General features: G+C 36.9%; 1 protein-coding gene across 1 annotated transcript in view; it reads left to right on the top strand.

Annotated features, from left to right (window-relative positions):
- LAMA2 (laminin subunit alpha 2) overlaps window positions 1-15,334 on the top strand; it is a 600,504-nt gene that overhangs the window by 343,536 nt on the left and 241,634 nt on the right. The window contains exons 16-18 of the mRNA XM_029943224.1: window positions 95-208; window positions 5,044-5,171; window positions 14,313-14,399. Of these exons, the coding sequence (XP_029799084.1) occupies window positions 95-208; window positions 5,044-5,171; window positions 14,313-14,399 (329 nt within the window). The remainder of the gene's footprint in view (window positions 1-94; window positions 209-5,043; window positions 5,172-14,312; window positions 14,400-15,334) is intronic.

The raw sequence follows: 15,334 nt of genomic DNA on the forward strand, positions 1-15,334 counted from the left end.
CCTAAATATTTTCCTTTATCCAACAAAGTAAAAAAAAAAAAAAAAAAACCTAAAAAAAAAATCCCTGAGTCTTGAAACCTTATCTTTCTTTCAGTCTTGTTGGCCTCGGCACCGACGTGTCAACGGCACTATTTTTGGTGGCATCTGTGAACCATGTCAGTGCTTTGGCCATGCAGAATCTTGTGATGACGTCACTGGAGAATGTCTGGTAAGTGCTTTCTCCTTTGGGGATGCTGAATGACAAGGCCGAAATCAGCTCAATAGGCCTGCAATTCAATTACTACCTTTGGGACAAACACTTGAGTCAAGACATGATTTGACAAAAATCTTTATATTGAACAGAGTTGGAAGCTGAGAATGCTCTTTCATATGTGGTCTCCCTGACTAACAAGCATTAGGAAATGTTTATCCATAGTAGTGTAAGAACTCAACTAGAATTAGATACCTCATCATAAAATATACCTAATGACTGAGATACATATCTACCCTGAATGTATGTGGTTTCAATCCCTACCATAAATCTATCCAAAAAAGGCTGTATTTCCACAACAGAAAATGATTTGTAGCTCCATGATATGAAAAGTGTAAAATATAACCTTTATAATAGACATAATTCAGTTTTTTCCACATTGAAAAAATAGGGCATACTGCATGATTTTTATTTTAAAATTTTAACATTTAAGTAAAAAATGTGTCACATGTAAGGACGCCTGGGGTGGCTCAGTCAGTTAAATGTCTGACTCTGGTTTTTGGCTCATGCAATCTCACAGTTTGTGAGTTTGAGCCTCGTATTGGACTCCATGCTGGCAGTGGGGAGCCTGCTTGGGATTCTCTCTCTCTCTCTCTCTCTCTCTCTCTCTCTCCCCCTTGCCATCTCACGCTCTTTATCTCTTCCAAAGTAAATAAATAAACTTTTTTTAAAGTGTCATGTGTAGATTAAAAAATAATAAATACACACTACACATATTATCAGAGCTGCCTCTTCCAGCTACAGTGAAGTCCAAACTTTTAAGGAGAAGAAAAGCCCTCTGCAAAGTCCAGCACTTTCCACCCTGCTAAGAAGCCTCTAGATTGGAGACTATGCACTGCATAGACCATCCTGATGAACTCAAGGGCATGTTAGTTTGATATTCTCTGACATGACATGACGCTTGAAGCAACACTTCTCATTTTATTAGTCTTGCAGAAACACAATTTGAAACAGTGCCAATTTAGGAGGATATCATATTCTCATTTCCCTGTAGAATTTAAGGCAGACTCTGTTATCTTTATTTCTTAATGTTCTCTCTTCCTCTTGCTCAATGTTTTCCCCCTTTTTCTTCCACTTAAAAGCTTTTGAGACAAACCCAAAATGAAAATTCAGGGCTTCTGTTTCAATGTAATTTGGCATTTAGGTTTATTGATGCTCTTTTTGTTTTCTCTCTATAAGATTTGTTTAATTGCATTGCAGTATAAAGCATGATAGCTTTAATTTGTGGATCAGTAGATTTTTCCAATGGCATTTTTATGAATAGAAAGACTAAGCAATTTTCATTTTAATTATACCGTGAGTCATTTAAAATGTACCTTGGGAAAAATATTGAGTTACCTTTAAACACTTTTGCTAACATGCTCTAGGAGCTATTCAGCCCAAAGCTGGTATGGATTTGCTTTCTTTAAACCTGAAAAGACAAATAAATATATCACAACACCAGACTCATACTAGTAGCACTTCATATTGAATCCATCATGATTAAATCATATCATGTTGTTGGTCCATTTGGTTGTGATGTAAGAATGGAAGCCCTATTGGTAGAATAAAATAGTTTCAGTGTAATTTGGAGAGGACGAGGGGAGGGAGTGATGATGATCAGAGACCTTCTACTGATGAAATCTAGTTTATTGACTCTGTTTTATGGACAGAAAAACAGGAATCCCACCTTTAAATAATAGAAGGTATCTTGGGGGAAACAGTGAAACAGAGTCTGTTGTTTTCTGGGTTTTCCATTATAGCTGGTTAATATGTGATCATGTAAGATATTTTCTGGAGAATTTAAGGTGCCTTTTATCTGAAATGATACTGATAACCAAGTGCTAATATCCCATTTTGAGCATATTGGTTCCGATTTGATCCACGAAGGGAAAAATATTTGAATGTTACACATTATGGACATTTTTTAATGTTTACTTAACTGACATTTTATCTTCTTTATCAATTATGTATGCTTTTTCCACTAGCACTACACAGAGAATTTATGAAATTACAGATAAACTGATTTTCAGTTAGCTTGGTTTGAAATACGATTATAAATTAACTGAAATAGGGGCGCCTGGGTAGCTCAGTCAGTTAAGTGTCTAGCTTTAGCTCAGGTCATGATCTCAAAGTTTGTGAGTTTGAGTCCCACGTCAGGCTCTGTGCTAACAGCTCAGAACTTGGAGCCTGCTTCAGATTCTGCTTCTCCCTCTCTCTGTGTCCCTTCCCCACTCACACAGACTCTCTCCCCCCTCCTCAAGTAAATAAAGATTTAAAAACAATTTTTTAAAAAAGCTCAAATAGATTTTTGAATAACACATCAAAATCCAGACCTCTTTTACAGTGTGGATCTATATCAGGTCATTGAAGTGACCCAGGAAACAATTAAAGCCACACGGAAAGATTGTATACTTGCCTCTTCGCACTGTTAGTGTCCAATGCACTGTGAATGGACGTTCGGAAAGCACTTTACAGCAGGACACCTGTAGAAACAGCCTTTCATGGTACACCTCTCACGTTTCAGTTCTGATTTCCACTGTGTTGTTGACTCATGTTGTTTAATAGTTGCAGCAGTTGCAAAAACACTTGAGTGTTAGGTTAATTTTATGATTTCCATAAAATGAAATATGACACATCAGTAAAGGTTAGCAACTTCTATATGTTACTTTTCTTTTAGATCAGGAGTCAGGGAAAAACAGCGTGTCTGGGATATACAGGATTCTCAGTGGAGTTTGAGAAATACCATTTTCAATGTGATTAAGATGATCAATTTTATGATCTTATTTTTAAAACCCTTAAGTCTTTGAAAAGTATAATTTGGTCATGTCAATATGACAATGTGCAAAAAATATTGCAAAAAAAATACAAGTTTTAGTAATAGCCAGCCTTGGTTAAATTTGAACACCTGAAAGGAATTTGAAGACAAAATCAAAGAGGGAGGCTTTCCTTCATAATCCATGTTTTATACATTCCATCTTAATATGCTGCTATTTACACAACTGTTAATAGTAAAGTTAGCCTCTCTGCTGTCTTTGGAAAGGCTTTCTAAATGCATTTGAGAGATAATTTAAAGTACCGTGAAGAAAAATTTATTTTCAAGTATCACCAGATACTAAAGAACTACCTATTCAGTTGTAGTTGATGGGACTGTCGTGGGATTTCAGAGCTTGGAAACTTCATAAATCATAAGTTTGAACTCCCTCATTTTATAGACTGTGAGAGATGCAGAGTGTTACATGATTGGATATTAATTTCATATCCCCTACTCAATAAAGAAGCTATTCCTCTCCCCAAGGAATTTAACAAGTTTTGTTTAAAACCATATATTTATTTGGGTTTTTATTAAATCTGTTGACTACATGTAAGTAAAATGAGCTTCTTTAAAAATATACTGATATAATAATATTTCAGACTATTCATTAAATTAGGCTATCTATTCCAATAGTCACCCAGACTTGATAAATATTTACTTTATCTTTAAAGTGAATGTATATTTTAGTGATCTTTTCTACACATTTAATTACTGTTCATAAAATTAAAGATTTTGTACCCCTAAGCTCTGATGAACTCTTTCCAACACAAGAAAAATATGGGCTCCTGGGTGACTCAGTTAGTTAAGCATCCGTCTTTGGCTCACGTCATGATCTCACAGCTCATGAGTTTGAGCCTCGCATTGGGCTCTGTGCTGACAATTCAGAGCCAGAAGCCTCCTTTGGATTCTGTGTCTCCCTCTCTCTTTCTCTCTTTCTCCTTTCTCCCACTTGCGATCTTGCTCTCAAAAATAAATAAAACATAAAAAATTAAAAAATTAAAAATAAATGAGAAAAATAGAATTTCATATAGTTGTAAAAATAAAAATGTATTTCAGTCATAATGAATCCATATTGGATGGTTTTTAAAAGGAATTGGATATATTTTATTGAAGAAGTTAGGTCTACATGATGCCAAACAGTAAAATTTATCAAATTGTGCTTTGAAAGATTTGTAGACAGTCCCTGTGTTTGGTTCACTGAATTGTTCATCTTTTATGAACACACTCTGAGGTGATAAGTTTGCTTTAACTAGTATGAAGAAATTAAGATACAAATTATTTCATTTTGATTTTTTATCCTTGAAAAGGACATAACCCAACATTTCTATTTGCAGAAAAATGCAGTTTCATTAAAGAAAAAAATGTTGGAGAGATTGTCAGGCGCTTTATGATTTTATTATATATGAGAATACATTTAAAATTTTTTCAAGATTGTTATTATTTAATTATGAGCCAAGCAGACCCCTCACAGATGTAATACGTTAGTGCATTGACCCAACCGTTAGAGCCCACTGACGTCCAAATTAATCTCTGAGGTAAGAGGACCATCATCCCAGAGGATTGGTAGGAGTAGCCACTCTTCTCATTACCTCAGCAATTTTAAGCTGAACAATGGACTTTTGTCTATAATCAGCTACAATTTCCATTAGACATAAATTATTAGGTGTGAGACTGTGCACATATATACATGCATGCACAATCACATGTATTTCCTTAAGAAAAACATTAAAAAGTAAAAAACAATAAGATTTATATCATGAAAAAACGTATAATGATTCCAGTTGTTTTTTGTTAGGCATGCATATGCTGAAATTGGCGTGTAGTTCATAAGCTACATATTAATTATCAATGCTATTTCTCAGCTGTAAAATTGACCATTTAATGTGGAAAATTATTCTTCCTAGCAGGGAATAGACTAATAACTCTGTAGAACAATTTTTGGTAATATGTTGATGCTTGAGACCAACGTAATAACCTCTGATGTGTATTTCTTCCTCAGAACTGTAAGGATCACACAGGTGGCCTGTACTGCAATAAATGTCTTCCTGGTTTCTATGGTGATCCTAGCAAAGGGACCTCTGAAGACTGTCAGCCCTGTGCCTGTCCACTCAATATCCCATCCAATAAGTGAGTCACAAACTTACGTCTCTAATGATTTGGGCATCCAGTTCTGCAAGTGCATTTTTGACATAGAATGTTTCTTTCTCTTACCACACATAATAAACAATAAATATATGTATGAATTTCCTTGGAAAGTAATAAGAGTTTTTTCTAAATATAAAATATTTAAAGTTGTGGCTATTTATTCTACAGAATTTTTATATTTTAGTTCTAGTTTTGTGATTTAAGAGATAGGACCGAAATATAATTTCTAAAACAACTATAAAGGACAGACAGTTTTTTTTTTAGCGACTCTTCTTAAAGGTAAGTTTAGTGCTTAATAATGTTGATGTTACATTAGGCACTTTCCAGCTATTTGTAAATGCTGTGATGATGCTTGAAGAGCTTAAATTTTAAGTGACCTTTAAAAAATTAAATCTGTCAGCTGTAGTCTTTTAACCTAAAGGTGTTATCAAGTTGGTCATATTTTGAGTGAGGTCTTATCCAAGACACTGCTAATGAAAATAGTCTTTTGTTAGAGTCTTTGAATTCTATAAGCTAAAGACATTGAGTATAATCCTGTCATTAAGTTTATACTTATTTATTTTTGAGAGAGAGAGACAGAGTATAAGCAGGGGAGGGGCAGAGAGAGAAGGTGACAAAGAATCCAAAGCAGGCTCCAGGCTCTGAGCCGTCAGCCTTGATGCAGGGCTCAAACTCACAAACTGAGATCATGACCTGAGCCAAAGTTGGACACTTCACCAACTGAACCACCCAGGCGCCCCATCTGCCATCAAGTTTAAAAGTCCTCATTGAAATTGTACTTTCTACTCCAGCCCAAGTGAAATCTTTGTTCTCCTATCCACAACACACCTCTTCAGCAGTTTACACCTTAGTCATTGGAGTAAAAAAGAGAAAGAATTAATATTTAATTAAAGCAGACTACTATATTGTAGGTATAAGACTACACAGTCCAATAAAGCAAATATTAGTCTCATTTTATAGATTAAGAAAAAAAGGTTTTAAGTGGGAAAATAGCATTATGGAACTAATTCTGGAGCTAGATTTCCTTGATTTAAATGCTGAGTTCTAAACTTTCTAGCTGTGTGACTCTGACAACATTACTTAAACTCTCTGTGTCTCAGTTCTTTCATCATTAGTTGTGGCAATAGGACCTTCTTGTAGGGTTGTGAGAATTATGTAAATTAAAATATACCAAGTACTTAAAACAACGATTCGACACCGTGAGTCCAAGAAAAGAACTGATTTTTATTAAATAACTTTATCAGAGTTGTATATTAAAGTATCAGGAGTGCATTGTTGGCTTAGTTAGTTAAGCATCTGACTCTTGATTTTGGCTCAGGTCATGATCCCAGCCAGGGTCCTGGGATTCAAGCCCTGTGTCAGCCTCTGTGCTTACAGTGCAGAGTCTGCTTAAGATTCTCTTTCTCTTTCTCCCTTTGTGCTGTTCATGTGGGTTCTCTCTCTCTCTCTCTCTCCCCAAAATAAGATAAAATAAATACAGTATCAGAGTTGGAATTTTAAGTTTAAAGTCAATGTACTTTCTAGTCCTCTGGGATGTACATTGAGGATGTCTTTGAAAATCACACTGCATTCACTTTTAGTGATAATATTAAAAACAATTAAATGAACAGTTGTGTTAATGTATATTAGCGATCAAAATATTTCCAGAATTTATAGTGCAAGCTTGGATAGACACAAAACTAAAGATCCTTTAGCATCCAAAGGGTGTCAGTGAAGATGAAAAAGGCAAGGGAAATCTGGAAAACAATAAATATAGGAGAACAAATTAAAGTCCTTCATAATCTATGGTGAGTAATCCCTGTGTTGGCTGTTATATGACACAATTGTTGCTCCCTGGTGTAATTGTGAAGGGTTAGAGGATCTGCCCACTCACTATGGCTGAATAAAATTCTCCAGGACTAGCCAACAGAGCAGAAGGTCACTGCTCAACACTCACTCTCACTGAGGTAAACAGAGGGGTTACATGTGGTCACTCATTTCTGTGAGCTCCTTCTCATCAAAATGTCATGGGAGTTGGCAGAGCTTGCAGCAGGCCTGCCATTGATTGTTCGATGTGAATCTTGGGCTAATCCATTTTGAGAATTAGGTAATTGATTGGACATGGGCTTCTCCTCCAGTCTGACCAACCTTACTATAAATTCAGAGGAGCCATTAGGGAGAGAACTTTACCTGGGTAATTACAGGTATTCCTGGCCCATTCTTCTCTGTTTACCGTTCTTCTGCTTTAATTTTAGTATACGTGATGCCGAAGCGAGGACACTTCTACTTGAGTTTTAATAATAGGTTCTAATTGTGTTCCTGAAAGAAAACATAAAGTCAGTGTCACTATCTATCAGTGACAAAAGGACTGGCTCCCAGTTATAATGATGGTATTTCCTCAAGTATGTGTATTCTAATTTGAAATAATTACACAGATCTTGATTTAAAAAAAATAAAGACAACTAAATAACATCAACAACACCAAATATTTAAAGATCCTTCCATTTTTGAGATGCTTTTACTTACATTAAATGATTATTAAATAATAATGTTTTCATTAGAAGTAGGACTGGGAAGGGGCGCCTGGGTGGCTCAGTCGGTTAAGCCTCCGACTTCGGCTCAGGTCAGATCTCACGTTTGTGGGTTCGAGCCCCACGTCAGGCTCTGTGCTGACAGCTAGCTCAGAGCCTGGAGCCTGCTTCCGGTTCTGTGTCTCCTTCTCTCTCTGCCCCTCCCCCTCTCATGCTCTGTCTCTCTCTGTATCAGAAATAAATAAAACATTAAAAAAAAAGAAGTAGAACTGGGAATAGAGTAGTAACCTGTTTTAAATTCTAGCTTTAAATACAGCATTTTTATAAGTAGAAAGAGAAGAGAGTGATAATCCACTTAGTTTAAAAATACTAGTTTAGAGTTATAAAGGTTTTTAAATTTAGGGTGCTTGGGTGGCTCAATTGGTTAAGTGTCTGACTTGGGGCTCAGGTCATGACCTCATGATCTGTGGGTTCACCCTGCATCGGGCTCTGTGCCAACAGCTCAGAGCCTGGAGCCTGCTTTGATTCCTGTGTCTCCCCCTCTCTCTGTCTCTGCCCTGCTTGCACTCTTTCTCCCCCTCAAAAATAAACTTTAAAAAAGAATTAAAGACTTTTTAAATTTAAAACAGCATGGAAAGTTAACATAGCTTAGCTGTGCAATTGTGATTAGAAAAATCCATTGTAATCTAATAACCTGAAATGTTTTATTTTTAAATCAATAATGGAACAGTTCGGGAAACTCTCCACTAAAAAAAAGAAATTCAAAATGTCATTACTATTATAATCTGAGTTGAAAACTCTGATGAATAAATTGAATAGTCACAAATAATCCAGATGATGGAATTCAACTTTTCACAGGTTATTCAGAAAAAAAATAAAATCAGCTAAAGGTTGCTGCAACCTTCATCTAGAAGTATAAGGCTTAGTGATAGTTTTGCTTTGGTGATTTATCTATTTAATCCTTGATCATAAATCTTATAGATCACAAGCATTTTGGCTCCAAATTTCTTAGATAATACTGCTAAATAAATCAAATTTGTAGGGAGATAGAGATCGATTGGTATAATTATTATGATGTATGAATACAGACAAGCATATAATCTTTAAATTATACATATATATCAACTTCATCAACTATTTACAATGTCCACTTTTGCCTAAGCTTCTCATCTTGGTGATGTATATATTCTAGCTATAGATTGTAACTATGTAGTAAAATTTATCTCTAGAGAAGCAAGTAAAAGTGTAAATATTTCAAATATTTTATATTCATTAATTTCTGGCATCATGTAGCTTATGAATTAAATATAATATGAAAGAGACACATGAATGCCTACCTTTGAGCACTTAGACTGTGTTTGAATAGATAATATTATTGGAACCATTTATATCATAAAATTCATATCATTTGAATACTACTTCTTTGAATGCATCAGGAATGCTAAAATCCTAATTTTTAAAAGAATGGAACACTTCTAGAATGGACTTTTAGGCTCACTGAAAAAACTACATTGAATTATGGCTGTTAAAATTAATAGTTTTAATAGAGAATTATAAACATTCCAAGATAAAATATAAATATAAGGAAATATTTAGAAACATCATGTAGAAATTTTAGAGTGGGTTAGATGTTTTAGCACTTCCGTACTCATTGTTTTATGTCTACATGAGTGATTATAATGTATTTTACTAGTCCCTTACACCAGAAGGGAGAACTGAACTCCAGAGAAATTAAATGGCTTGATCGTGACCATTACAGTTTTCTTGTGGCAGAACCTCTGTTAGATCCCATATATTCTGATTCACCTCTCTGTGCCTCTTCCAATGGGGCTGGAGACATCAAAACAATTACAAAGACATTGAAGAGAAGCAAGGGGGGAAAAAAAGAAAAGAAAATTAACAAATCTTCATGTTCAACAAACTAGAAATGCTCATCATAAGACATGATTCTAGGGTTTGGCGACAGTTATGCTAATGCACATGTTTGGTGTGCATTAATGTGTTGAGAAAGTGCAGGTTTAATTAACAAGTAATTACCTTAAATTTGAAACAAATCAACATATTTTGGCAAAAACTTCTAAGGTGCTATTAAATTGCAGCTATGACTTACTGTGGCACTCTGCAGAGAACTTGCTCTCGACTTTATCAGCACAAAAGCCTTTACTACATAGAGCATAGTCTCTCATTTTGCTGCATGAGATATTCAGAGGAAAAAATAACATCCAAAGACACAGAGAATAACCCAAATATAATTATAAAATCCAGTTATGGACATTAAGTCAGATTTCATATTATTTGAAGGTAATTAAAGAAATATGTGCTTGCTTAATGGTTCTTCTGTGAAGAACAGAGATCATTGACCTGAATGAGGAAAACCTTATGAAGACACTTCAAACTTTCATGTGACCCAAACCACAATCACAATGTAAATGAGTTTTCCCTTTACTTTTCTCCCTTCCTCTCAGTGCTCTGCTCCATGGGCCGTGGTGACAGGCCCTTCTCATGGCCCGTCCTGCAGCAGCTTCCTCATGGGCACACACATCTTGTCCCTTCTGGTTTCTCGTTCCTGACCCGAATGTTTGAGGTTACAGTTAGTTAGCGGGAATCCTGCTCCCCTATTATGTACACAAACATAGAGCACACCCTGATTTTGTAGCCGATTTTATAATGATAGAAATTTCATGCCAGTGACAATAAGGTGATTATTTCATATCATATCACAGACTTGAGAGACAAGGCAGTTCCCTCTTGCATTGGCAGAGGGAAAGCTCAAAGCCATATGTTGACTGCCACTTTCAAATAAACATACCTTATGATGTGGTCTAAATATACCTTTCATTTTATCTTATGTTTAAGATTAAACATACATTATGTTTAATCATACTTATGTTTAATGATTGTTTTCTCTTTAACCTTTATTGCATCATTTTTTCTTAATGTATGTATTTTGATAGGTAGAATTAAATTCTTCTTGGAACAAGGCCAATTGTATCTTTCTGTTCATACACATGTATGTTAGCACAAACACCTCTGTTCACATACATATTCATACATATACATCTACATACACATATTACATATAAATGGATCCTTAAATATATGTATATATAGAAGAATCTGTGTTCAACCAGCCGTTAAGAAAGACTATTTCAGGGTACCTAGCTGGCTCAGTCAGTTAAGCTCAGGTCTGACTTCAGATCAGGTCATGATCTCACAGCTCATGAGTTTCAGCCCTGTGCTGGGCCCTGTGCTGACAGCTCAGAACCTGGAGCCTGCTTCAGATTCTGTGTGTGTGTGTGTGTGTCTGTGTCTCTCTGTGCCCCTCCCCCACTCATGCTCTGTCTCTGTCTCTGTCTCTCAAAAATAAACAAACATTATTTAAAAAAAGCAAAAAGAAAGACTATTTCCAGGGGCACCTGGGTGGCTCAGATGGATAAGTGTCTACCTCTTGGTTTCAGCTCAGGTCATGATGTCATAGTTCATGGGCTCCAGCCACGCATGGGACTTCATGCTCACAGTGTGGAGCCTGCTTGGGATTCTCTCGCTCTCTTGGTCTCTCTGCAACTCCCCTGCTCACTTGCTATCTCTCTCAAAATAAGGAAATAAACATTAAAAAAAAAAGAAAAGAAAAGAAAGACTATCTCCATGTGCAGATAGATCCTTACTATCTAGTCCACGGGTAGCTTCTCATCTTCCTTCTCTCTGTGGAGAATGCCTTCTGTTCTTGGATCATTTGTGTCTTCTGTGGCATGAAGTGGAATCAGGAAGCAGAACACTGCAGAGCCAGCCAACTAGAGTTAAATGACATAATCTTGGAATCGCTTAAAGTCAACAATGATCTCACAGTTCCTTCTTTCTGACACAGAATAGTTAGCTTTATTTTTTGGCCAAAATCAGTGTCAAATTGCCTGCTGCATTTGCCAAAACAAATTCTGTACGTGTTTTTTGTTGTACGTATTTCTTTCTCCTTCTTATTTTATTTTTGTTGTCGAATGTCCTCCACTCTATCGTGGCAACTGTAAAACCAGTGAGTGAGTGAGCCCTCAGTTTAGATAGTTTAAAGAATATTGAATTCTGTTTTATTTACATTTTTAAATGTTTGTTTATTTTTGAGAGAGAGACAGAGCATAAGAAGGGGAGGGGCAGAGAGAGAGGGAGACACAGGATCCAAAGAAGGCTCCAAGCTCTGAGCTGTCAGCACAGAGCAGGACACGGAGCTCGAACCCACGAACTGTGAGATCATGACCTGAGCTGCAGTCAGATGCTTAACTGAGTGAGGCATCCAGGTGCCCCTGAATTCTGTTTTATTTAGATGCATTGTGTCAAGTACATATATTACCAAAAGTTTCAACATATTTAATTCTTACCAGTGGAATGATGCTGGCTGGTTGGAGGGAGAAGACAACGTCAGATTAGAAATGAGAAGTCCTAGGTTGCATGCTTGTGTCCTGGTTACTTAGCTATGACCTTGGGCGAGACAAATGATGCCTGACACAACCCATTTATAAGATTTTTTGAAAATGTGATCAAATTGTAAAAACACTCTGAAAATGCAAAGAGCTAGTCAAATCTAATATATTGTTATTCCTTAATATTTTTCCTGAAAAGGTGTTGATTTTTGTCAGTGGGTACATTTTATTTTACTCCTGTTGGTTTTAACTGACACATGAGTACATTTAAGAATTTGAAATCTATTTTATGGTTTTACAGTGTCAGAAACCCTGTCAAACACCTTTGACATGACTTATGGTAAACTAATTTAGGATTTGAAAAAAATAGTTGGCATGATTTTCTTTCAATCACTGTAGTCCCACATGAGCGGGAAATCTAGGACTTCTCGTTAGAGTCTCTTTGTCCCTAGATGATGAGACAGTTATGGAATGGCAATTTTAAAATAAGGCATACAAGTGTTCTAGAGATTTGTCAAAATCCAGTCCTCCCTTTTCTGTCTGAAAACAATAGCAAATCATGAGGTGAGGAGAGAAAAATATCTGTTTCTTTCCATTTTTACATGTGCCTGTGTTCTTTAATGCAGTCACTTGCCTGCCAAGAAAGATCATTCATGGTGAGGTCCTTTTAGGTCATGGGTGACAAGTGCCAGGCTGCTCTCTGAAAGGTGGCTCTCCTCCACAGAGCACTAGCTGGCTGTGATTTGGTTCTGCTCCTTCTGGAAGCCATCACAACCCCTTCATGTGGAGTCTTTTATCTGGGTGATATTTATAAACTCAGGGTACCCCAAACCAGGCGTTCCCCTCTCCTCTTGCCTCAACACATTCATTTTGACTTTCCACTGATTTGCAGTGTTTCAAATGCTAGAACTACGTGGTCCTAAGAGCTTCCTATGATTAAAAAAAATAATATTAAATCTTTGCAGGACTGCTATGAGTTAAGCCAGAAGAATATTATTCAGAAGTAGTACCTGTGATGTGACCTGCACAAAAGTTAAGAAAGTATTCCAAAGTCACTCAAGTGTCAGGAGCAGAACAAGACCAAGACTTGCACCGTTTAATTTGTTGTTCGCACCTTAATTCATTTAGCCATCAAGCAAGTCCCTGTTGAGTTGTCCTGTCATATATAATAGAAAAATAAATCTATTTAGGGAAAACATAATGGGAGAGAGATTAATTGTGGGCATTTTATTTTAAAATGGCAGAGCAGCAGAAATCACAGAACTCGGAAGGCCCCGTGGGTCTTCAGAGAGGGATTGTGTCCATCTTGGGGTAAGGGGCCCTGCGCGAGAGGTGCCCCTCACAGGCAGAGAAATATGCTGAAGTTGTTCATGCTGTTGAAGCTAGTGCGGGCATGTAATTATGTAATCACTGTGCCGGTTCCTAATTTGGTGTTCCATTCTGTTACTTCAGACCCAAACTGGAAATATGTACAAAGAGAGAGAGAAACCTTGGAACATGCCAGAATGTGGAATGGAAAAAGCTTTTTCTGTTTTCTTTTGGGTTTTTTTTTGGGGGGGGGGATGGGTTTGAGTGTTTGGTTTTATTGTAAATTTAAGCAGAATATGCATGCTTTATCTTTTCTGAAAACTTTTTGGAGGATTTCATTTATGTAAATAGCATGCCCATGGGTCCACATGGGCAGCAGCTCGCACCTATGCATGCATTTGTGCACGCACACACGTACACACATGTGCGCGCATGCTCATGGGACCAGTGCTGAAAGCAGAAAACCCACCACTGCCATCATTACTTCCAAGATCACATACTGAGTTTTCCAAAATCTCTAACACATTATTCTGGACTGCTTCAAATTCAGAAGGATTTGGCTAGAAAGTGTATGATGCCATGTCTTGGCAGCCCTAGGGTATCCCTGAAAAGCAACTTGTTACTGATGATCACAGGCCCACGACCGTCAAAAGTCAGTTAATAACATGCCACAAGGCTACTGCTCTCCACTGGGCGACATTCACGTCTGCAGAAAGAGCAATGTCATTTCATCCTCGATTGGCCAGACCCTAATCTCCATCTGTGAGATGAGAATGACCAGCTTGTACCCTTTTTTCACAGCAGTTCTGGAGAAAGAGAAATGAAAATATTCTACTAATGACATTGTGTATGTGTTTCTTCCTTATCTCCGTTGTTTTCCAACAATATCCACATAGCTTTAGCCCGACGTGCCATTTAGACCGAAGTCTCGGATTGATCTGTGATGCATGTCCTGTCGGGTACGCAGGACCACGCTGTGAGAGGTAAGCATGTACCACACTGTCTTTCCACATGATTTCTACCTTGGGAGCTACAAAACCAGAGGCACTATCATCCATCCATCGTACTAGTTCAGAAAAGCCGCCACACTCAGTGAGGCGAACTCAAGTGTCTCACTGCGCGTGTCAAAAAAAATGCATTTTGTTTTTATACTTTATTTATTCTCTAGAAATTGCTCTATAAATCTCCATTCACTCAGAGAATGTTTGATTAATGTTTTAATCTTAAAGGTTAAGCATTAACCTACAATCTTTCTAGAAAATATCGCTCAAGTGGAAAGTCATGCACTTTAAGATTTATCTTACTGTCTATGTTGGCACCATTTATTTTTCATAATTAGATTTTTGTTCTTAAAATGTGGCTTAAATGCGTGGTTCATAGTTCAGCAAGTGGTCTATAATTCACCTTAAATATATTTGAAAATAGAAATAAGATATGATTTATTATCATGATTTATATCCTCCTCTAAGTACTCCTAAGCCAGTATTTTAATTCCTGTTGATTTTATTGGGTTGCTTTGCAGTGGAACCGCACATAGCACTTTATGTAATTTGTGTGATGATTTTTCTCCTGAAAAATTTGTGAAGGGAAGATTCTTCAGTATTTCAGTCTCAGTATAGAAATGGTAGAAACTTCTTGATATCATTGACAAGTACACGAATACCTCTCTGGTTTTAGCACCGAAAATAGACCCCTTTGCTGCCATCACTGGGGGGTGGGGAAAGCAGAGGAAGTGACCTGCATTCACCCATTATCACCAAGGAGACCACCACAGAGGGCTAATTCTGCCTACCTCTTCCTGTCCTGGTGTCCCCTTATTTCAACCAGGGTGCATAAAGTTAATGAAGCAGGAGCCAATCATCCAGAGAGAATTTAGCCAACAGCTATCAGTCTGTGGCCAAAGTGCCCATGACAGTTC

Source organism: Suricata suricatta, chromosome 7, assembly GCF_006229205.1.
Source record: "Suricata suricatta isolate VVHF042 chromosome 7, meerkat_22Aug2017_6uvM2_HiC, whole genome shotgun sequence".
NCBI classification, from domain to species: domain Eukaryota; kingdom Metazoa; phylum Chordata; class Mammalia; order Carnivora; family Herpestidae; genus Suricata; species Suricata suricatta.